The sequence below is a fragment of the Thermobia domestica genome, chromosome 10, assembly GCF_964235325.1.
Source record: "Thermobia domestica chromosome 10, izTheDome1.hap1.1, whole genome shotgun sequence".
Lineage (NCBI taxonomy): Eukaryota > Metazoa > Arthropoda > Insecta > Zygentoma > Lepismatidae > Thermobia > Thermobia domestica.
Genome location: NC_137463.1, coordinates 259,278,166 through 259,302,647, shown reverse-complemented (window position 1 = coordinate 259,302,647; position 24,482 = coordinate 259,278,166). Strand labels below are relative to the sequence as shown.

The following is a 24,482-nucleotide window of genomic DNA, read 5'->3' as shown; positions in this document are numbered from 1 at the left end:
CAACAAAGCCATTTCGCGTAGACAGAACAAAAGCCAATCAAGAGCCAGCATTCCCCTCAGCCAATCACAAGCCCCCCATTCACACCTCTGCCCCTCACTAGTCACCATATATACATGCCCACATCTCTGGTCCTTTCATTAGAATCCCTGAAGATGAATGCAATGTCTATATCGAAACAACGGATGTCAATACCTTCACCTGGCTGATTGCCCGAAAAGACTTACTAAAATCACGTCACCAGGGAAAATTCAATTCTTTCTTCTTTCTGCCTATCTTTATCGATATGAAGATTCTAATCTTTATCTGTATTCATTGGGAATTCAAAATTAAAGAATAACACTACTGTGGGGACAAATTTCTAGGAGTTACTGAAAGTAACGAAATGGAAGGTGGTGAAGGATGGTAGTTATCACTTAGATGAAACATAGCTTATATAGGCATAGCTGAAATCTTTGTATTATTTTTCTTAATTAAAAGAAAAAAAAAACTTCAATAATGAAAAATGATCTGGTATGTGAAAACATGCAGATCATACCAGCGGGCTCATTTGACAAAGTGAAGCTGTCAGTCAAAACGGGTTCAGTGAAGTTTTCAGGCAATTTACACCGGAAACAGAGAAACCGAAAACAAAATTAAAGTAATTGCTTCTAACTTTTACGCAATAACATCGTTACCACTGCCATGATTTTATTATCAGAACTCGATTAAAATAGCCCTTGCAGTATCTAGCTATTTTTTGTAAAACACACTGGGGTCATTTTGTGCCCACCTGTTAAGATTAAATATATCTCAGGCAATTCTAAATGTCAGGCATATCTCCTACTAACTAGGAGTACTTTGTGTCCACCAATTTAAAATAAAGTATGACACACACTAACGTGACACGCTTTAAAAAAAACAATACCCAGGATAAGATTAACCGCCAAATTCAGAAAAGGCAAAATACTACTATTTATTATGCTGCCATCTAGGAGTGACACTACTAAATGTCAGTCACATCTCCTACCAACGGGAAAGGGGGTAGTTTGTGCCCACTAACCTAAAATAGTAAATTTTATGAGACAGTCTAACGTTCAATTTGAACCACAGTAAGGTATTTGCTTTAGCTAATGATGTTGAGCAATAACACATTTTCTTACAATTTGTAAAAAAGAGATTAGAAGAGCAATTAATATATATATATGCAGGGTGAGTCAAAGTAATTGTTATAAGCCAATATCTCGCGAACTATACATCATATAAGAAAAATGTTAAGAGTCAATGTACAATACAGAGAGACCTAAAAGATGGGTCGAATACAAGGTTCCTCCCGCCCCCCATTTTGGGGGAAGGGGAGTGTACGTGAAATTTTTAAATAGGAACATAGGTCGAGTGATACCTCGTTCGAAAGAGCTTGGAAAATTGAACAATTTTTGTAGGAAACAATTTTTGATATGGGGCACCGTTTTCAAGATGGCCCCCAAAAAATGGTTCTGTATTAAATAAAATTTCCAGTACTTATAAATCAGAAACGGTTGATTAGAAAAAGATAAAAACAAAAAAATGAAAAAGTAAAAGGCCATAGGCAACATGGAATGGTATTGTCACGGTGTCCCCAGGGCCCCCATCATGGGGCCCCGGGACCAACTTGAAATTTCAAATGGGAATATAGGTCGAGTGATACCTTGTTTGATAGGTCGTGGGAAACCAAACAATTAGTACAAAATTTGTTTTGATTTCGAGCAAACCTGTTTCAAAATGGCCTCCTTCAAAATTGAAGACCTGTGTTAGGAATTGGAATGCAGGACTAAAATTAGCGAAAAGTGGGGCAAGTTATTGAAAAGACTTAATTTGTAGTTAGTAGTTTTTTGCTGGTCCAGGGAGGGAAATGGATTTATGGTGTTTAGTTTTACTTTTGTTATGATTGACTGAGTCCGTTCTTACCAGCCAATCAGCGTTCAGAACCAGTTTCTGGGGTCCTGTTATATTTAGGTGCAACTTTCTCCTGTTTCTACCAGGATTGGCTGCTTTAAACCAGCTGGTTTTTTCAAAGAAACTAACTGGTTTAAATCAAAAAACGAAAAATGTTTGTAAAAGTGCAACTGCTAGTAAAATCGTGATGAACACACATTTGTGGGTTATCACCTTTCACTCCTGTATATTATTCGTATTATATTCAGACCTAAATTCCCCATTCATTACTCAGAGATTATGAGTGATTTTTTATAGCTTGTTATTATTGTTATGCAATTGCAATCAAAGGAAAATTGTACATATTTTTTCGGTTTAATAATGTTTACAATTGATAAAATGCCGTAATTTTCAAGGGGGAGGTCCTACAAACCCCACGAGAGGCATTTATTGAAATCAGAAGTATCTTTGGTATCTATTTATGTATAAATGGGTCAGAGCCAAAGTGGACTCAAATAATTCTTATCTTTATTCAGTTTTCTTACTGATATGCGAAGTAAGTCATTGGATAATAAAAGTCGTAGTGAACTGACTGGGACTAAATTAGTTCTTCTGTACTCTGCAGTATTTTTAAATTGTTCATATGTAATTATGTATAATGGTTTCACTTGTGCAATTGTTTATCTTTTAGTCCTTCTGAAATTACTCTTGACAATCATATTAACAAGTATGTAAAGATCAGTACAACGTATTTTTGTCAGGTGTCCTTCGTGAGTGAGTCGGCAGACGTATCGCATTTGTGGCCAATTAGTCCCGGTTTCGAGTTCAAATGGAGGACAATTTCTCTCGGATGTAAGCCGAGAAGCGGTTTGGATTCCGCTGTAAGCTTATGTGACCCCTTCCAGCATAACCTGGTTGTTGCATAATAACACCAAGAAGAAACAAACTTATTTCTGTCCATATGTGATATAAATACATAGAGCATATTATTTAAACCAAAAAAACCTGGTTTAAACGAAAAAAGCCAGGTTTAAACCAAAAACCGGGTTTTTTGTTTTTTTCAATAAAAACCATGATTTTTGCCAACCCTGGTTTCTACAGTGTCTGATGAAGTCAATATGTTTAGTTAGTTGGCGAAACTGTTACACATTCATTATTTTGCTCAGTGATTTGTACACCGTATTTCCAGTTTAAGGTTAGTGTAAAGGGACAAGTTTTGCCGATAGATGTCACTACAGTCTACCTATCTCTCCCATGCAGTTTTTACCTTTCACGAAAATTTACAATTTCTTTTATAAATTTCAACCTAGAGACTTCAAATTTTTAGAGAAGGAACTTCATAACCTATTAAGGAAACAATCCGTGCCCATTTTTTTTTATTTAGAATTTTCTTCATTGTCGAAACAGTTTCATTGTTAACGATTTGGATATCCATTTGAACAATCAAGCCATTTCAACAATGAGGAAAATTCTAAATAAAAAATCGGCACTGATTATTGCCTTCGATAGGTTATGAAGTTCCTTTTCTAAAAAATTGAAGTCTGTAAGTTGAAATTTGTAAGAGAAATCGTGAATTTTATCGAATAAATTAATATAAAATTATATGGAGCTTACATTATGGAATGATGGAAGATTGTGCTATGAGTCAAAATTAAAAACAATACAATAGCACACCGTGTAAATTCCATTACTGATTATATTTATGACATAAAACTAAATATATTTGAAATTGTTATCTTGGGATTTGCATTTCATTTTATCGTATTTAAAATGAATACTTGAATATGACGTGGGAATCTAGCTACAATAAGAAATATATGAAACAGTTTCTAGTGCAAATTGAAAGTTATTTTTCTGGCATGTAGTAGTTTTTGACTTGAATCATGAAATCAGCGTGCGCAGCAGCGCATGCAGCCAAGTTCCAGCCGCGCTGCAAGCTAGCTTTAACGCTAACGACTGCATAAACCACAGTTGTCATTTGCAAGACACCACTGCTAAGTAATTAATAATGTCAGAAGCGCCAGGTTTCATACAGTTACTAGTAAGAAATGTTGTACAAAGGTACCAAATTTTACGTGTGGGGGACCATTGGGGTTGAGATATGAATCCCCTCTGAACTGTGGCTTCTGTCTGACTCACTCACTGATATAAATGTTTGGTATGTTCCCGACGAGCTAGAGATACGAAATTTCACACTAGAGTACGTTTGTTGTATCTTGGCACACTTTCCGCCAGTGCACTTGGTTGACCTTTAAAGTATTTTCTGCTAGCACTCACGTGAACGTTTTAGCCCAATAGACTCTTATTAGCTTTGTGGTGTAGGTGACGTTACTTGTCAGCCAGACTATCAAATGAGATCATTGCTATTTGGCGGGTATTTGAAGTGCTCATTTGCCATACGCGAACAAGTTTGTTACTGTGATTTGTGAGTGGTATCGCGTTTTGGTGTGTTTCCTAGCGTATTGTAACTGTCAACTCAACTGTGGCGTGGCAACAACGCGTGGCAGGACAGATCCATCCTTTAGGCGGGAAGCGTGCCAAGAAAAAACAAACGCACTCTAATAGGAGGTAACGTATACATGTCCAGAAAATTTCAATATTTCGGGTACCGCTGCTAAGGAGGCCAAACGGCACAATCAATGCCCCAAATAGACCGTAATGGCCATTTTCAACTCATCACTGTTAAGTAACTAAAAATATTTAAACAACACCAATTTACGCATAATTACGTATAATGACGTGTACAAAAGTACCAAATCTTGCTTATGGGAGACCATGGGAAGTTGAGATATGAGCCACCATAAACTACATTTTTCGTGTTTTCTGGCTGACTTACTTACTTACTGACTAACATAAATGTTTGTTATATTTCCGACTAGCTAGAAAATGAAGTCTCACACATTGCTAGAGGGTAACATGTACAACTCCAGAAAATTCCAACACTTCAGATGCCCTTGCTAGAGAGTCCAAACAGCCATCTACCCCAACATAGACCAAAATGGTAATTTTCCAACAATATTTTTGAAATACATATTTCTGGGCACTACCGGCATGTATGACCTTAAGCCCGTCACGTATGAAGGATGACGTTCCTCGACGAGCACACTATTCGGAGAAGGGGAGAAGGAAGGAAACGGCCTGGGACCTGTATATTAGGTACAATCCCGGCCTTAGTGTAAATGAGGAAAACCCAGGTAAAACCTCACTGGTTTGGAAAATAATCTTACACCTTTTCGACCGAGCATCCCCACCGGGAATAGAACCAGAAACCGCTCGCACCAAAGGTGAGAGCGTTAGCGACGCGAGGTCTTATTGTCATTTTCAAGACATCACTGTCGAGTAGCTAATAATGTCAGTAACGCCAAATTTCATGTGCTAAAGTATCGTATTTCTATGTGTGAGGTTCAGGTGCGGTTTTCGTGGTTTCTGGTTGACTCACTCACTGATAACGAGATTTCACACATTGATAGGGGTTAACCTGTATATCTCCAGAAAACTCCTAATCTTTTTGAATATCACACCTAAGGGAGCTAAACAGCGCCATTGACCATACAGATTATCCCTTGTATAGATCAAAATGATAATTTTCAACACGACATGAGTTCTGACTATAACTATAATAATGTGAGCAACGCCAAATTACAGGCAATTACTAATAGCCCCGTATTAAGGGCGGAACAGTCACTGCAGGGCTTCACATCTAAAGGGAACCCGAAGATTTTTAAGAACTACTGAAAACATATTTTCAAAAACTCATATACAAAGTACTTGTTCACCACAAAGCTCACATGATTCGAACCAGGATTGAACGAGAGACCCCACGACGGAAGATGAGTGATCTATTAGTAGTTCTTGTCACATCTCTGCGTACTATTGATGAAATGTTCTACAAATCTACTAAACCTTAAGTGCGGGGAGTCATGGGAGATTGAAATTTGAATCCATTTGAATTCCATTTTTCGTGTAAACTGTAGATGAGATCGAAATGATCATTTTCAAGACATTACCGCTGACTAATGAAAAAAATTGAACAAGTTGAATACCTTTACGTTATCTTTACCCAGATCTTTATTTTAAAAAATTATGTTCATGACTAGCTACTAATACTAAATTTGCACATTGATTTGAGTAACAGAAAATTCTAACATGTCGGGTACCATTGCTAAGAGGAGAAAAGCATCATCAACCTCTCAGAGTATTCCTTTAGTAGAGTCGAAATAAAAGAAAAGAAAGAAAGAAAAAAGGAAAGGTACCGTTAATTTCCACAAAAATAATTTCCGCCTTAAAGTGATGCCAATACTCTTCCAATTAATACATTAAAAATATAGATAAATACAATCACGTAAAATATATTTTTCGGGGGGAGGGCACGGTGGTTCAGTGGTAGAGCGTTCACCTCCGGTGTTTGGGGTCCCTGGTTCGATCTCAGCTTGCGCCGTGTGGACTTTGTGGTGGACAAACACCGTGCTCGTGGGTTTTCTCGGGGTTCTCCCGCTTCCTCCCACTTTTTTCATTCCACCATTTCACTCATCTCTCATCATCACCGTCTCCTTTAGTTTAGCCGGCATAACCGTCGGACGTAAAACTTTTTTATATTTTTCGGCTGCCATTCACAGAATGACACCAACATAAAAAAAAATACGAGAAATCATATGGGATATCAAATTACATGTAATTTTATACTTTTCCTCTTTGTTTGGAATCTTATCTTTCCCAAAACAATTTACTGCAAAGCATACTGAAATAGGCTGTATAAAGTGCAGAAAGAAGCCCGCTCGTGAAGTATTTGAAGATATTGACCAGCTAGTTACGTTATTAATGGATCCAAATTCTTCAACCAAAGTAAGTCATGATATCGATTTTTCCAAGTTCTTGAAATATTTCTTTTACATTCTGAATGTATTTGAAAAACTTGGTCATCTGATTATAACAGATCATAACTTATTTTGGCTGTGATAACGGAACTAGTTGGTCAAGTTCAGGTTCTCTCAGAATGAGAAAATTTATTTCAAGAATTTGGCAGAATCGTTATTATAACTTACGTTGGATTAAGAATTTGATTGTATTGATTACTTTACATTTTTATACTCGTTCGGAATTTCGGTTCTTTTTGACATGGAGTGTTTTTGGATTGAGATAATATATCTTACATGACTATCAGATACATTGCATTCTTTCTATGCTGATTAACAGAGATAAATAACCTATTCCTATTAAATTCTCTTAAATATTACAAGTATTGAAAAATAAATTTTTCTAAGACAATTTTGACTGTAATATGTAAAATAGTTTAGGAACTATTGAAACATTTTAATTTTTAACTCCAACTTTATTAGTTAACTAAAAACAATTATATTTTGACATTAGTAAGTTAGTCCATAGAAGTACATTTTGTTGAAGTGTATATGGAGTGAGGCTTCCAATGCAATAGATTCGTCTTCAAGCTTAGAACACAGGTTTGTGATGACTTTCAGTCAACAGATTTTCATATATATTTCACATTACTGAATCACACGTTTGACACATTTACATAGTATTTTAAGCAGGAGAACAGTTTCTCTTTAAAATAGCTCCATAAAATTCCGATTGATTTAAATCCTGGCTTAATTATACCAATATAATCAATAATTGTAGCTGTCTGAGTAACGATTGGACGTCACATTTTTATCGAAAATTATCCTTAGAACATTCAGCGCTGTATTTACTGTGTAGAATTAACTTCATCTTGCATAAACCTTTAAGTATTAATTGGGACATCGGTAGCGAAAAAGTTTAAGCACAAAATCATTTTCAAACATTTAAATTTTGCTACGAGTTAGTTGTTTCATTGAAGAAATTTACTCTTCATCCATGGTTGGATAAATCTTGCCCCTCTGCCACTTTCTCCCCCCCTTTTTTTGTCTTCTGAGGTCGTGGTATACGGTATTTGTTTACAACTATCGTATTGAAAATAAGTCCTACCAGATATCAATGTGTTATTGAATAATATGTAATTTTTACTATCCACCCATTATACATATTGCAATCTTCTTTCTTGCTCATGCTGTCCAAGTTTCTGCTTTTTGTATGGGCCAAATTCTTTGAATTGTGTTGCCGAAAATTCGTCTTTCTCTTGACGCTCTTCGTATGAGCTTGTGCAGGTTGCATTACATTGTAACCCAAGAGCAATATGTTGAAGATGGTGGACACCCTTCTCTTTTATACTTCTATCTTCATTTAACTTTCGCTATATCTGGAAAATTCGCTCCTCGAACCGGAGAATTCAGTCCTCGCTGGAATCCTCTGAATGGATATTTCTTGACTGTTGCTGTAACGCTTGGAATCAACACAAAAAAAAGTACTGTGTTAGTTTGGCTCTCAATACACAGACGTCTGTGCCCTGACATGGCTTCTTATACATTGACAATAGATCTGTGCTAACTGAATTACAGGGTGTTTCAAAGAGAATGACCTGATTTTAAAAGTTAATATGTATTGATAAAAACATACTACAAAAATGGGATAAATCGCAGAATACTCACAAAATCTTCAAGTTTTAGCTATGCTATTAGAAATGCTCTATGTGTCCACCATGAGCAGTACGAATACCATCTAGACGATAGCTAAATTTGTCATAATCTTTACACAGTGCGAAGGCCGACGTGGAATCTTACCTTTGCCCAAGCATCCTATCGCTTCAAATTGGCGATACCAACGACGAATAGTATTAGGTCCAGGCGGATCAGTGCCAAAACAATGACGAAAGAGACGCTGAACCAAAATCATTGACTCAGTCTTTGCAAATTGCAGCACACAAAACACTTGTTGAGCGGGCGCCATCTTACTTCTGACTGACTGCAAACTGAAAAGACGCATTGACTGACATCTAGCGGTGATTTTTGAAACTCTAGGCCACGCCCTATTTAAACAACACTCATTTCCTTGCCGGCTTGTCCGATGTTTCGTAATTATTACCGTCCAAAATGAGGTCATTCTTTCTGAAACACGGTGTATTTCAGTAGGCATTTTCATGGAACAGAGAAAGCGTGCGTGAAATTTGAGTACTGTGAAGAACAGTCATTGTTTTATTCGATTACTACTGTATATTATCTGTTTGTGGGTCACTCTGAAGTTACGGAAAGTATACGTTACATGTCACGCTGTTGTATCACAAAGTTAGTGTTTTAAGTTAGTGGAATAGAAGAACGCAATAAAATTATTTTACTCGAACTTTTTTATAGTCTGAATTATTATACTTTTTGTTATCAGCCATGAAAGTGTTAATAAAAGAAGCTGAAAATCATTGTTGAATACCTGAATGTTAGTGAGAAGAAGTAGATGTTTTCTGTTACATCTATTAAACAGAAATATATTATATATTATTTACAATAGCAAATATTTTAATATAAAAAACAAATCACGTGGCATAATGGCCCATTTCTGAGCCTAAGTCTGTCCTGTGCTATCCGCTAGCGTTCGGCTGAACTACGGTTCCAGCGGCAAACACGTGGTTAGCGCGCTGCGACGCTCTGTCCCTAATAGATGCATTAGGAGCTCTCTAGATCTAGTGGCCGTCACGTCTTGTCTTCAAGTGACTCCCCAATTTACCTCATGACGCTGGCCGGGAATCGAACCCGGGACCATGTGAACATGAATCCAACGCTCTAACCACTAAAGTACGGTGTTCCCCAAATATTTTAATATAAATGTCTTTGTACTGTTTGGAATTTACTTTTCTCATAAAGTATATAATGTGCGGGTATTACGCAACATGTACGAAAATGAGAAGCATAGATAACGTATCTTTACGATATTCCATCAGTGACAGTAAAATATTTACAACGTTTCGGAAATTTTCTACAAGACTTAAATATATAGGTTTATATAATATATAAAAGCGAAAACAAAAACCGCCTACCTATTAACATCTATAAGAGGATTCAAATTTATTTCACAATTTGCAGTAAGGAAGTTGAATAATATTCTTCACTTATATTAGTACATACGAAACTGCAATAACTAGAAAAGAAATCGAACTCCATTGTGCACCCATGTGTGACAATTAGGAAGTATTGTGTTGATTAGTATGTAGAAATATGCAAATAGTTGAATCATAAATTCAATTGTAATTTGGTTATACTTACAAATATTAAAAGCATATATTTTGTCAATAAATGAATATGTTTTTTTTAAAAATATCTAACTAGTAATGAGTCCATAAGTTGAACCTTGAATCTGGGGACACCGTATGTATTTTCAGAAAGGGTTTGTCGAGTAAGTTCCAAAACAGGTTTCAATTCCTTGCCCGGAAGTGATCTCACTCCTTCAGGGTTGGAAATATATAGAACAACTTGATCTATATGTCCTATATATCAAAGTGATCTGCATGACTAGTTGATTAAGAGTATAATATGCACTACAAAATTATATCCTATATCAAGGTAATAAACCAAAACAAGTTATTATTTCACTATAAATTTCCCATATTAGTGAACCTCACTATCACGCCGTAGAGTGATCTTGAGGCAGTGTGAGCTACGTGGCTATCATACCTTTAAAAAAAGGCCAAGTCCTGACACCACCATCTTACCAGGACCGTGACGTGTGAGTTATATGACTCTCACACATAGCCAAAAACTATCCGGCAAACAACATCCAGCGGGAACCTTGTTCTCTCTCATTACCTGGGCCTTGTCGTGGTTAGAGGGCTTAAACCCTGAAAGATGACTAATCGGGTTTATATAGCTACAAAGAAAGAACTATTCGGATAGATTAATTGAGCTCAAATTACCCACCATGAATAGTTTTCACCTAATTAGTAACTCAAAATCTATTGAACGCTTTTGTACAGCGTGATATATCTAACAACTCTTCTAGATGAGCAGTTGACGAATATACAATGAACGTACTGATCTGACAACGTATATTGGTGAAATCGTGGAAAATATAGAAATTGGAATACATCGAATGTGTCACATCTAGCTATAATAATGAGTTACATTAGTAGTGATACCAAATGAATTACTGTTGACTGGATAGTATGGAAATGGTTTTTTCAACTTTGTAAGTCCACTAATATAGGATATTTATAATGAAATAATCATCTGTTTTGATTTGCTACCTTGATATAGGATATAATTGGCAATTTGGTAGTGCATATTATATTCTTAATCTACTAATCATGCGGAGCATTTTGATATATAGGACATACAGGTCATTTTGTTCTATATATTTCTAACCCTAAAGGGGTGGAGTCACTTCCGGGCAGGGAATGGAAACCTATTCTGAAACTTGCTCGACAAAACTCTTTCAGGAAATGTATAGGTTATCCCCAGATTCAAGGTTCAACTCTGGACTCATTCCTAGTAAGTCAACTTTCATAGCTAGAGAATATTTGCAAATTCATAATTTCTTTTTGTAATCTTTATATAAATTATAAATTATCTTCTAAAGAATAAATCAAATATCTAAGTAATGAATACTAGTTACATCACAATCTCACTAGAAAACTAAACTAAATGAAGGAAAGGACCGTAAGGAAAATCAACATTTTTAATTTACTTGACAGAGTAAAGCTAGGTTGCCACGCTGTAAGAATCTTGCATCCCCATTTAAAAATCTTGCAACTTCATCTTTCTATTTATTGTTTACACATTACAATATTTTTGAAAGCAAGAAAGATATCTCCGCCCATGCAGCGCTGCATTCTAGTGGACAAATAGTGAACCTCCTCATTAAAAACGTGTATTTTCCCTCCCCGTCCAAAAGAATTCGTCGTTTCGGAAGCGGCGAAAGAGTTCTTTTTCTTTAGAGCGATAGCAGATAGCAAGCAAGACGACCCAGAAAGTTGTACATGGTTTGACTCCTTGCAAGATGAAAAAAAAAATGTTGCATGTCCCTTTCAAGATTATGTTTACATGAAGAAGTATTGTAGGCTTGCAAGTTTTTTTTTTTTTTTTTTTTTTTTTTTTTATTAGTGACAACTACAAGATTCTTACAGTGTGGCAACCTAGCTTATGAATACTCAATGTTTCCATTATTTTAGTGTTAGTTGGAATATTCTTAATAATTTTCTGATTTGTTACACATGGATTGTAAATCGTGCCAATCGGTTCTTTGCAGCACCTCAGTTATAGTTCAGTTCAGTTAATCTTTTGAGAATCCAGAATACACTTTTGAAATATTACACGCAAATTCATTTGATTTATTGGCTCATTTTAGTAGATTTTTGTAATTTCGTAGTTGAACAGCTTTTAGCAAGACGAGAATTTTTGTCACGAATTTTTCTTAGGTGAAATTTAATTTAAACAGAGGGAGGAGGAAGGTAAAAAAGGGATTTTTATTTTTAAAAATCACTTTTTTCGAGATTTTTCCGCCTCAGATATATGATGAAGACATGTGAATGGTACCGTTTGAAAGGCTGTTCTGTTTTAAGAGAGTGAGATATGAACCATAATCCTAGGGTAATTTTTACCTGAGATCCTATATACGGGAATCTGGGGCATTGTATGGATATTCTTAGCATATTGGTATTTTTTTTTTTTTTTACCTTACTTTTCAACATAGAAGCCTGAAATTTTGAACATCTATTCAGTATACCCATTAGTAATTTTTAATTTTGAGATCTGTGCGTTAACACAAAGGGGAATCAGGAGGGGCTCAAAATAAAAAAAATAAAAAAAAAACTCAAACTTTCCCACCTCAGCGACATGATAGGTAAATGTGGATGGTACTGTTTGAAAGGTTGCTCTATTGCAAAAAAAGATGAGGTATGAACTATGAACCTACGATAAATAGCAATGAAGCAGTACCTGCTTAACTGAAAGACTATAATTTACCTAAAAAAAAGGCAGAATTTTGAAGGGGTTAAATCTCTGTATGTTATGTTCTTCCAACATATTACATGAATACAGGCTATATATTATTATCTGGATATTTAAAGAACCTTATTAATCAGAATCTAAAGAAAACACAATCTCAATGTAAGGGATACTCTCCACTTTGCAGAGCATAACACACAGCTAACATATCTGCTAAACACAAATCCTTTTTGGCTTTATCACTTTTGTTATATTTCATGTGAATATAATAAATTTACTTTCTCTTTGACAGTTGATGCTGATATCAACAATAAGAAGTGTGAAAAAATCCTTTTTCTTGTATATTGTACGTAATTATTTGTGAAAATTCTTTGCAATTAGGGATCACCTGGTCCAAGTGGAAAAGACGGGTTGCCTGGTCCAGAAGGGCTCCCTGGGTTACCTGTAAGTTTGTTGAAATATCAAAGACCTTGTTGTTTGCTGTTTTGTTTCTTCTGTAGTCGTGTTTCTAATATCACTTGTATCTTCTTTGTTTTGTTTTGGTGTTGGTTTATTTGTTTTCTGCATTTAATATTGTGAATAATATGTGTACTAGGATCTTTCTTTTCTATCCTGTAGTCTTTGTGTGTCGGAGCATTAATGTGCATAATTTTCCTCGTTTTATTCATGGTACAGTCCTATTTGAAATAATAACATTCGATTAACATAAATAACCTGTTCTAAAACTTTGTATTTATTCCGTACTAATTTAATTTATTTATTGTTAATTTCTTTTTAAAATAAATATTAGATAACTTAAATAATAAAACATTTTAATCCGTACTTCATTTTAAATGAAACTTTTGAAACATTGTACAATAGAGTCCCTAAAACTCAGCTCACGATAACACGGCAGTCTAGATAACTCGACCACATCCTGACAGGAAAAAAAAAAAAAAAAAAAAAAAGAAAAAGAACGCAGACCTATTCAGACTCGCTAGTTAATTTTCACTATAGACAGCTTTATGCCTTTATAAAGTATTTTTCTGAGGTTTGTCTTATCAGGTAAATTACTGTACAGTGTGTATGCATTAATTTTCATGTACAGTAAAGGCTCTATGCCTTCATAAAGTACATACTTTACCTTTGCTTAAGGGAATTTTGGCAGTTTATTCTCTGTTCTATTCTCAAGCAAACAATACATCAAGTACAGTACTTTATTTTCTGAGGAAACACTCGTACTTATTCTATTTTAACCCCATTCTCGATAACCCGGTATTTTCACAAACTCGGCCACTTTTTGGTACACATTAGGTCGAGTTTTCGGTACTCTACTGTATCTTCCATAATTCTTATGAAATGGATTTCTTCATATGGCGATATTTAACTGAATTTAATTGATTTTTTTAAAATTTATTCAATAGATAAATATTAGTACAAAAAGCTGTTTAACGTGTGTAAATGAAATTAAATCTAGATTGGTATTGGTATATAATTACAAACATTAGATTTCGTAAAATTAGACTTATTTCAAATTTTACATTTCGATCGGGAGATGAAAAGATTGGTACGGGACCTATTCCCGTTATCAACTTCCATTTTGTATACCATTAGCATTTAGTATGTAAATATATTGATGTTTTAAGAAGGAATTCGTTTAAATTGTAAACTGCTTAAATAATTTTAAATTCGAAAGTTCGTTTTTTAAATTTCGTGGGTAGATATATGCTAATTGTACACACACAACAGTAACTCGCACGAAATACTTATATTTTCAGTGTTACTGTAATGTTCACTACTTTTTAGTACCGTGTTTCTGTTTTCAACATTTGAACACTTATTTTAAATAACATATAGAGTGTGAAAAAAAAGAATTAACTGAACCGAGACTCGAACCCGAGACCTCCAACATACTGTGCAGATGCGTTAACCGCTACACATCGGCACGGTATATCGGAGGTCCTGGGTTTGAGTCTTGGTCCAGTCAGTCACTTTTTTCACTTTTTGTGTGTTATAAATTAACATCTACAGAAGATCTGGTGTGTTAAAAAAATCGATTTGTTTCATCTTTCATTGGTATACATTTATTTAGAATGTTGATGAAATGTTGGTTGCATTAATAACAATTAGCAGGGAAAATTTGAATCAGTGATACTGTTGCTAAGAATGTATAAAAAGAAATATCTTTTAACATGAAGATATTAAAAGTAGATTTTCAACTAATGCAACCAGTGAGTGTAATATATATTTTTTGAACACCTCGTGTTAAAAAAAAAGAAGAAAAAAAAAACGGAATATTAGGTGTTCTCATTGTGGATGTTCTAATTTATATTTAGCTGTAAAAATTATTACGAAGTTTAGTAAACCTTCCACTTTTCATAAATTGAATCAAAGTTACATTTGCTCCAAACTTGAATATGCGACGCTTGTATGGAACCCAAATACAAAAGCAATCACACTAAAAATAAATCCAAGTTCCTGAGGAAGCTTGTTTCCAACCAAACATTTTGTCAAGAACTGAGAACTGCTATTTATTAAATAGGAATTTCGAAACTTCTTAATCGGGCCAAGGTATAACCCTTAAGCAAAGAAGAACCTTACATAACATGATATTTTTGTGTAAAACTTTTTATAATAAACTAAATTGAAGTGTTTTCGGACTTTCAAATAAACGTACCAAATAGAAAAGCACACAATTTCTTTTATTGTACAAAATTCCGGACGAATGTGTTAAGCAAGTCACCAACATGAAACATCAATCCAATTTGTAACAGACTTATAAAAAGTAATATTTTTTCAGGCCAGCCAACCTGAATGAGGTTTTCCTGGGTTTTTCTCATTCACACAGGCAAATGCTAGGATGGTATCTAACATACAGGTCCCAGACCGTTTCCTTCCTTTCCCAATTCTTTCTTTCTTCCCTTTTCTTAGATAGTATAATCACTGAGATACGTTGTTGATCGTGGCGGGCTAACATGACCATAGCTGCCGAAATCCCGGAAATCAAATTCCTAATCCTAATCCTAACCACTAAATAAATAAGTATTTAGTGTCAACCAGAAAGCGTTGCTAGTGTATTAGTTTCCCTGAGAACACAAAGGCAAGCAGTACTGAGTCTGATTGATGTGATGACATGTTCGTCGTTGCATTGGGCCATTACGGTGTTAATCCAGCTTTGTGAGAACAGTGGAGGAGATACTTGAATGAAAAAGTAAAAAACCTCGGTCAGGACAAGTAAAATTAATGGCAAGGTAAATATCACATATTAAAAGCATAAGCACCAAAATACGGCTAGCAGGTCTTTTATTTTTTATTTGAGGGCATAATTTGACGCATATTATATTACTGTTTAAACTGAGTTTTTAACTAATATTTTGTTTACTGCATCGAAAGTATACTGTCAATATACTATATTGTTTCGACAATCTCTGTCATCTTCCTCCGAAGCTCCGAGTGACTTACATAAAAAAAATCTGTCACTTCACAGAACGCCATAGTACGCTTTTTCTTTCTTTTCTTTTTTTTCTTTTTTTGCTTGTGCACAGTTGAGAAACGATGAAATTAAAATACTTGTTACTGTAAATCTTTTGTACTTGAACAACTTTTTTTTAAAAAATGTTTCTCTTGCTACTACATGACTTGCTAATCCAGCAGACAGAAGATCTCTAATGGTACACTTCTAAACAGAGCTAAGGTACCTATTTCTACAAGAACTAAACTTTCTTCAGTACATAGAAAATATTACTTTAATAACTTACAAAGAGTGAAAAAGTGATTTGACTGGACCGGGAATCGAAGCCGGGGTGGTATGCCGGAGATTCCGGGTTCGAGTCCTAGTCCAGTCAAATCATTTTCTCACTCTTTGTAACTAATTGAATTCGCACCTACAGAGGATTGTGGTGTAAAAATAAGTTTAAATCGGTTGTTTCCTTTTTCCATTAAAATATTACTTTAATTAACTACAATGTAAATATTGAACGTACTTTCAAGTGTTGCTCTAATATAAAACAACTATATTATACAGAAAGTACGATTGTCATATGATTGAGAAGAACCGCTGTAATATGAACATTGTAAAAATGTTTCCAACGTTATGTATTGGTATGCATGAAGTAATAACTAACAAACGGACTGTGCATATTTAAACTGTAAACTAATTTTTCATATTCTAAATTGTAAAAGTATAAATAAAATTAATTATTTTATTTTCTGAAAAGCAAAAACTAATATTTATGAATCTTATATCATAAATCTATTTTATAAACATTTATTAAATTTTATTATGACATTCGTGTACAGAAGAATTTATAAGAAAAAAATAGTAAAATGTATTATGACGAAAATTTATAAATAGTAGTACGTTTGCTGCAACTCTCTGATTGAGGAAACGCTTGGTGTGCTGCTGAAATAAATAAAATGTACATAAATAAAATAATCAATACAATGTTTCCAAATTGTTTGGTTGCATTTTAAAGATTATAGGTTGAAATTTGCTGGTAAAGAAAATAATATAATGTATATTGCACAAAAGAAATACTGATCAAATGTTCAACACACACTGTATTGTAAACTATAATGTGTTACAGTTTCGGATATCTACAATATCCTTCATCAGACACTATACAAACACTCTATAGAGACACTGTCTGTCAGACACTATACAAACATTCTATACAGTGTCTGTATAGAGTGTCTGTGTAGTTTCTGATGAAGGCTATGGTAGATATCCGAAACTGTAACACATTATAGTTTAGAATACAGTGTGTATTGAAGCTTCGGTTAGTATTTCTTTTGTTCATTATCCAATCCAAAGTCATGGATAATGTTATTATAATGTATATTGCGAGGAAAATTATCACAAAATAACTTAGAATTTTTTTTTTTTTTTTTAAACCTTAGATTGCACTACTTTGTTTTTCGCCTGTACTATTTCTTTCTTCATGTGAATGTTATTGGTGTGTTATACTTACATTACTTATTTCTCTGTTTTTATTTTTAACACTAATATCTACCTTAATTCACGAAATGGATTTACATTTTCTGATCATCATTCGGTCATTTGGTATTAATCTGAAAGGTTTTTAATTAATTTTTTTGGAGATTTCTTAACGTCATCTTAATTATACCTTCGCTTTTTGTTCTGTTGTCACGAACTGCTGTAAGATATTTTTCTTCAGTTTTTATATTAATTGTTTTTACTGCACTAAATGAATGTTAGCATTGTCAATGCGTTACTACTATATAATATTTCCTATGCTGTATTTAGTATAGCTGTTAGGTGAAGCAACGTCTAAGTTAGTAAAGATTAAATTACGATATTTCTAATTAAATTTCGCTTTAAAATCGACGCATTCTTGTCAATTTTATTTCTTCCGTGGGCTACATTTTTAATACACATATATAGGGTGTCCCACATAAAACCGGTACGACTCAATTTCTATCTGCCTTTCACGCTTTTCTAGGGCCATTGCTATTTCTTTCCATGGATGATCTACTTTCCTTTCTGTCTTTACCATCAACGAACATTCTTCTCTTTGCTCATGATTGTAAAATTTTCCATAAAATCTCTTCTATAGACAATGCACTACCACATCAACGAATTCTTGCTAAACTTACTGATTAATGTGCGACTTGGAATTTGAAACTGAACTCTCAAAAATGTTGTACTCTTATTTTTTTTAAAGAAAAATAAAAGTTATCACAGATATTATATTAATAACAGTCCTATCGAAGGAGTCGCGACATATAAAGACCTTGGAGTATTATTCGATGAGAAACTTACATTTGCTGATCACATTACCTTTACTGTTAAGAGTGCTATGATAATATTGGGTATTCTTTACAGATTTACTGAAATTCTAAATCTCAAATCACTCAGTGTTTTCTTAAATGCTTTTATATTTGCTAAAATCGAATATTGCTCGCCGATATGGAATATGGTCTTGCTTCAAACTTATCCCATTTTGATTCTGTACTTAACTTTTTTTCTTACCAATGTCAAAGATTTCCTTCAGTTCGTAGTCTTAATAAAACAAAGCTCCTAAACAAACTCAATATTCAGACTCCACTTACTCGACGTATGGTTGCAGACTTACTATTTCTCCATAAAATTATCAATGGGAAAATTAACTCCAAATTATTGGTTTCAGTTCTCAATTTTCGCGTACCTTCTCGCCTTACTCGCAGATTATCAATTATTCAACGTTCCTTATACTTCAAGCAGGCATCCTTGTATGATAATTTATTGTCAAATGTTGATATTTTTGACTCTGCAAGTCGTTTTAAAAACAAGTTAAAGTCTCTGTAAATATGATATATATTCTATGTATACATAAATAATATAATTTTTTATTTTTTATTTTTAAAATTTTTCTTCTTTCTTTTTTTCTTATTTCTTATTCTGAAACATTTACAAACAAATAAATAAAAAAAAATGAAACATTTTACATTACTTCATTTGTAAATATCACACACGATGGTAGATAGTACAGGAAACATCAACTTATTGAGATAATCTCCTTATCGATTTCTTAGGGTTTCTCAATATGTCATTGCGAATTCTGTTTATTATCACTGGGGTCCTCACTGTCGGACACTTATTCTTCGTTACTTTCTCAACGGATCCTGTAATCCTGTATTTCTTGTATTGATCTTGAATTGTATTGGTTGTGGGAGGCGTCATACCAGGGTATTTCGCCACAAACACTTCTTTAGACTGTTTAATGAAACCTCTCTTTATGTAAAAACCCCACAATATCAATTCGGTGTGGAATTAGAAACTGCACCACTTCTTCACAACACTTGCACAACAATTCCTTTTAATCTGTTGAACTCAACTTCAACGTCTCCCTAGAAGTAATCTTATATTTCAGTGCACGCAACTATATTAGCCTGATAAGTAATGAGGCCAACATACATTTATTTATTAACTTCGAAGTGGAAGTGAGGCGTACCGGTTGTATGTAGGATACCCAGTATGTTCCATTATTACACGCGTTTTGCATATAGCACAAAATTTATGTTGGACTTTGATATATCTCGCAGGAGCCAAAATGTATATTTTTTCATAATAATTTAATTCTTTAGAATTTGTCCACTGACAATTTTATAATTTTTTTTTTCCGGCTACTTGTATACATTATACCAAGATCGAGAAGGAAAGAATTTTAATCTAATATTACTTCTTTCACTATGTGTTATGATATATATTTAAAAATAATAGCTAATTTATACTTTTTCGTTTTATACTGATTGATAATTGAAAAAAAAATCCTGGTTTTAATTTTTATTTCGGATATAAAATTCCACGACTCGAAAGTACCTGTTTCAGAAAGCAAGATTCGAAAATTCCAATCTGAAATATGTTAAGAAGATTATTACTGTGGCTTTTATAATATTACTTTCGAGACATAAATTTTTGATAGTAAGGACATAATAATGCCCCCAGTTCCAATAGATTAAAACAATAATCAAATTTTTGAGATCTTCATTAACGTTTTAACTGAAAAAAAAAAAGATGGGAAAGAAAATAACCATATTCATTACAGCTTTTGATAACTTGCAACATAAGTTCTATGGAACTTGCAAAAGTATTCTATGGAACTTAAGGAAGAGGGGTTCTGCTCGCGAATACTTCCGAGGGAGAAGAATTCTTATGGACCTTCATTCAAGTGCACTGAAAATTGAAAAAAAAAAAAAAAAAGAATATTCGTTGAAAAATTAGTTTTCCTAGAAGACACAGTATACAATACGACTATGAAAACGTACTTCAGTCATAATTTCAAATAACAATATTTTTGAAATTCAACTAAATAAATAAAAGACAAAGCGCTTAAAGTTATTCTTGTTTTATCTGGTGAAATATATAATTCAAGAGCAAGAATAACCACAAATAGACATCTAGCTGACGAATTTAATATTCAAGATTCTAGTTATATACAGCGGCCGCGGTGGCTCAGTAGTAGAGCGTTCACATCTCGTGCTTGGGTTTCTTGGTTCGATCCCTGCTTGCGCTAAGTGAGGTTTGTGGTGGATAAATACCGTGTGCATGGGTTTTCTCGGGTTCTCCCGTTTCCTCCCACTTTCTTCATTCCACCATTTCATTGATTTCTCGTCACCGCCGTCTCCTTTAGCCTAGCCGGCATAACCATGAGACGTAGAACTTCAAGATTTCATTTTCTAGTTATACACTTTTGATTATGCTTGAAAGAGTAGAGTAAGACCTTTATTTTAATAATACTGACAATAATAAAATAATATCTTACGAATTTAAAACTGTGATACTTCTTTTCTGTTAACCTAACATTCTGTTTATATAACATTTAAACTTCAATGAATTAAGGTTATGCCATTGTCCGATAACGTAATGAAGTAATCGGTATACAAGCAGCATTACGTTCGCACATTAATATTTAGATATACAGTAAATTGTTTATTTTCCTTTTCCGATATGCCTAACTGAGTATTTATGTGAATTTCAATCGAATCTTGACATTATATTATTAAATGAATTTTCTGCATTCAATATTCAACGTATGTTGTAGTCAAAATCTATTCCATTGGTAATTTATTCTGTTAAGTGCTTGCCTTCATAAGAATATCGTCATCTTTTTGATTCTTACACACAAAAAAAGTATTGCGTTAAATGTTTTGGAAATACAAATACTTGTCCTTTTTAAGTTTATGCTCAGAGTTAACAAAATCCGTTTAATTTGTTTAACAATTTTGCGAAACTGAAGTAGAATTTTAGTGATTTTTAAGGATATTTATTTTCCCTTATTCTTCATCTTTTTCGCGTTTTGGACTTCTAAACAAAAACATTAACTAAAGCGTTTACATATATTACGTGAAATAGTAATGTCTTGATCAAGTTTGACTTTGAAACTTTGCGTGAAAGAAACGTTTAGCAGTGTTTTTAACATTACAGCAATGTCTAGAAAACTTATTTATAATGTGTTATACATATTGCCAAAAACTATTAGCTTTGATATAAAACTTTAGTAGTAAAGACCCAATTACTCAAAATGCGTGCTTTCGTCAAAACAATATAGAAAAATTCAATATAATATCAATTACCAGTTCCACGATTATAGTAGGTATTACTGTAAAATAATAATAAATGTGAGTTGTAACTACTCTAATGTAGATTTAATAATTTTCAACTGATCGTTCTGGGTGACTATTTAATGAATATAAAATACAATATAACTTTTCTTTCGGATCAAAAGATCCAACATATTTCAATTAAAAATTTTCTTGTAGACCTTATATCTGGAGAACTACATACAGTGTAGCCAAACTCAGTTTATCACTTAATACAGTATGATGTGCTTATTCCGTAAAAAATACGAAAACTCGATTTAGTGGGCCGTTCAAAAATTTTGTAGCCCCTGATCCAAAATACTAATTATTGTTCAAGATCGTAATCTTTTGATGCATTTTTTGATCATTCCTAAAATTCTTGTTGAAGAAATTCTATCTTCAAACATACAGTGAAGGAAAGGTGAATATCTTAGTACTGTTTTATTGTTCTAAACTTCGTTTTACAGAGTATAAATTAAGTGCAATGGTTTTTGCACAAGTAAATCGCTTCTAAGAAATAATAGATACAATTCTTCTTATTAGTGCTCAGAGGCGTATTTCTTGCTTACATGTTTTAGGATTTCTTCCTCATGCTAAATTGAGTACAACGCGTGCGTGTTTCTTTCGCGGTATTAATAGTGTTAATTAATTTGATCATATCACTTATTAGTTGATTATCATTTAATTACTTATACACTGAGGCCAAGGGAGACAGTGATAATGGGGTGGATGATAACGATACAATGAATAAAGTGGGAGGATACGAAAACTCCGAGAAAACTAAAGAACATGGTGTTTGTTCACCACAAAATTTATACAGCGCGGACTGGGATTGAACCCGGTTTAAAACATCTCGTTCTTCTTACGATACCCTGTTGCATAATTAAAACTTCAATAAGTTGTTTTCAAAAATTCTAAAATGTCTAAACATTCTCTACGGAGGACAAACATACTAGTTCTACGATCTCTCAAAGACTTGCCGTATTGTTTCTGGGTCATTTCGTCAGTTAGTACACTATTTGGCATTCTAAGTACAACTATATTTAAATGCAACAATATCATTCTCATTTGTAAACATTTTACTACCGCTCCACCCGGAGAGTAATTATAATTCCCATTTATAATGATGTTTTTTTTTCTTTAATTTAAATGAATAAAAATAATTTGGATTATGGGTTATTTTTCACAATTGCCCTTGTGAGTAGCGTAGAATAACTTTTTTTTCTTTGAGAATGTAATTAGCATTTAATCAGAAACTGAAACTAAAATACAGTAAAGAATTATATTTATTTACTTCTTCAAGTGCATGTTGGGTTTTGATTAACTAACGTTTTTGATAGTTCAATTAGTTTTATTTTATATAGTGTAACTCTTTTCTATAATTAATGAATCTATTAATATAATGATTTATAAGTTAATCCAGCATGAAATTTGTAACACATCTGTGTTTTCTGATTGTATAAGTGTATTTTCATTAGATAATTATGTACGATTGTGGCTTATGAATATCATTCTTAGATTTAGTATGTTTTTAGAAGTAGGTAAAAAATTTTAGATAATTGTTTTTAAACGTTATTTTATGACACACATATGTACTTCTGAACGTCTACAAGTAATATCTCTACAATTTAAAACTTAATTAAGAATATTGAAGTTTTCATGAAACTTCTACTGGTAGATTGTATGAATATCAACTTAGTCATTTTTATGTTAAAATAGGAAATTTTAATGTAGAAATAGATCGTATTAAAATAATACCTTAATTTTACCTGTTTTCGTGATAAATCTGTGACTTTAATCTTTGAAGTTTGCCTAATAAAAAATAAATCGTAAAATCATTATAAACTAATGTATTAAATAAAATACTCTTAATTTTGAGAAGAAACGTAAACAGATATGTAATAAGGAAAATGAGTTTAGTAAATACAAATCTCCAGTATTATTTATAAATTCATATAGATTATTAAGTTTAACCACTCTTTAATAAAGCTAACTATACACATTATTATTATTATTATTATTATTATTATTATTATTATTATTATTATTATTATTATTATTATTATTATTATTATTATTATTATTATTATTATTATTATTATTATTATTATTATTAAGTATTCTGCCTTTCGGCAGGTCCTGCGACTAATGTTTTCTTTTTCAATTTTAGATCTAGTTCTGGAAATGTTTCTTCCACGTTTTTCGATCTTCAGCTTCCTCTTTTAACTCCCAATATTTTCTTTTATTTTTCAAATGATCGATCAGTTGTGTTCTTCTTCCTATTCCTCGCTTTCCTTCCACCTTTCCTTCTGTGGCGGTATGAAGAAGACAATTTCTTCGCAAGATGTGTCCAATCCAATTAGCCTTTCTACAAAGGATGCTGGTTAGAAGTGTCCTCTTCTCTCTTATCCGTTTTAAAACATCTATGTTGCTCTTTCTGTCCATTTTATTTTCTCCATTTTCCACCAACACCACATTTCGAAGCTTTCTAAATATTTCTTCTCTAATTTCCGCAATGACCAAGTCTCTAAACCATAAAGTCCAGTGCTCTATATATAGCACTTGACCAACTTCTTCTTAAGTCCAATATTGAGCCTGCTAGTTAAGAGTGATCTTTTTCTTGTTGAATGCTTCTTTGGCTATGGCAATTCTTGACCTGATCTCTTTGGTGCAGTAAGCATCTCCTGTCAAAATACTCCCCAGACACTTGAACTTCTAGACCTCTTCAAGTT

General features: G+C 33.2%; 1 protein-coding gene across 1 annotated transcript in view; it reads left to right on the top strand.

Moving 5' to 3' along the window:
• LOC145661915 (uncharacterized) overlaps positions 1 to 24,482 on the top strand; it is a 213,892-nt gene that overhangs the window by 57,189 nt on the left and 132,221 nt on the right. The window contains exon 11 of the mRNA XM_081727262.1: positions 13,072 to 13,134. Within this exon, the coding sequence (XP_081583388.1) occupies positions 13,072 to 13,134 (63 nt within the window). The remainder of the gene's footprint in view (positions 1 to 13,071; positions 13,135 to 24,482) is intronic.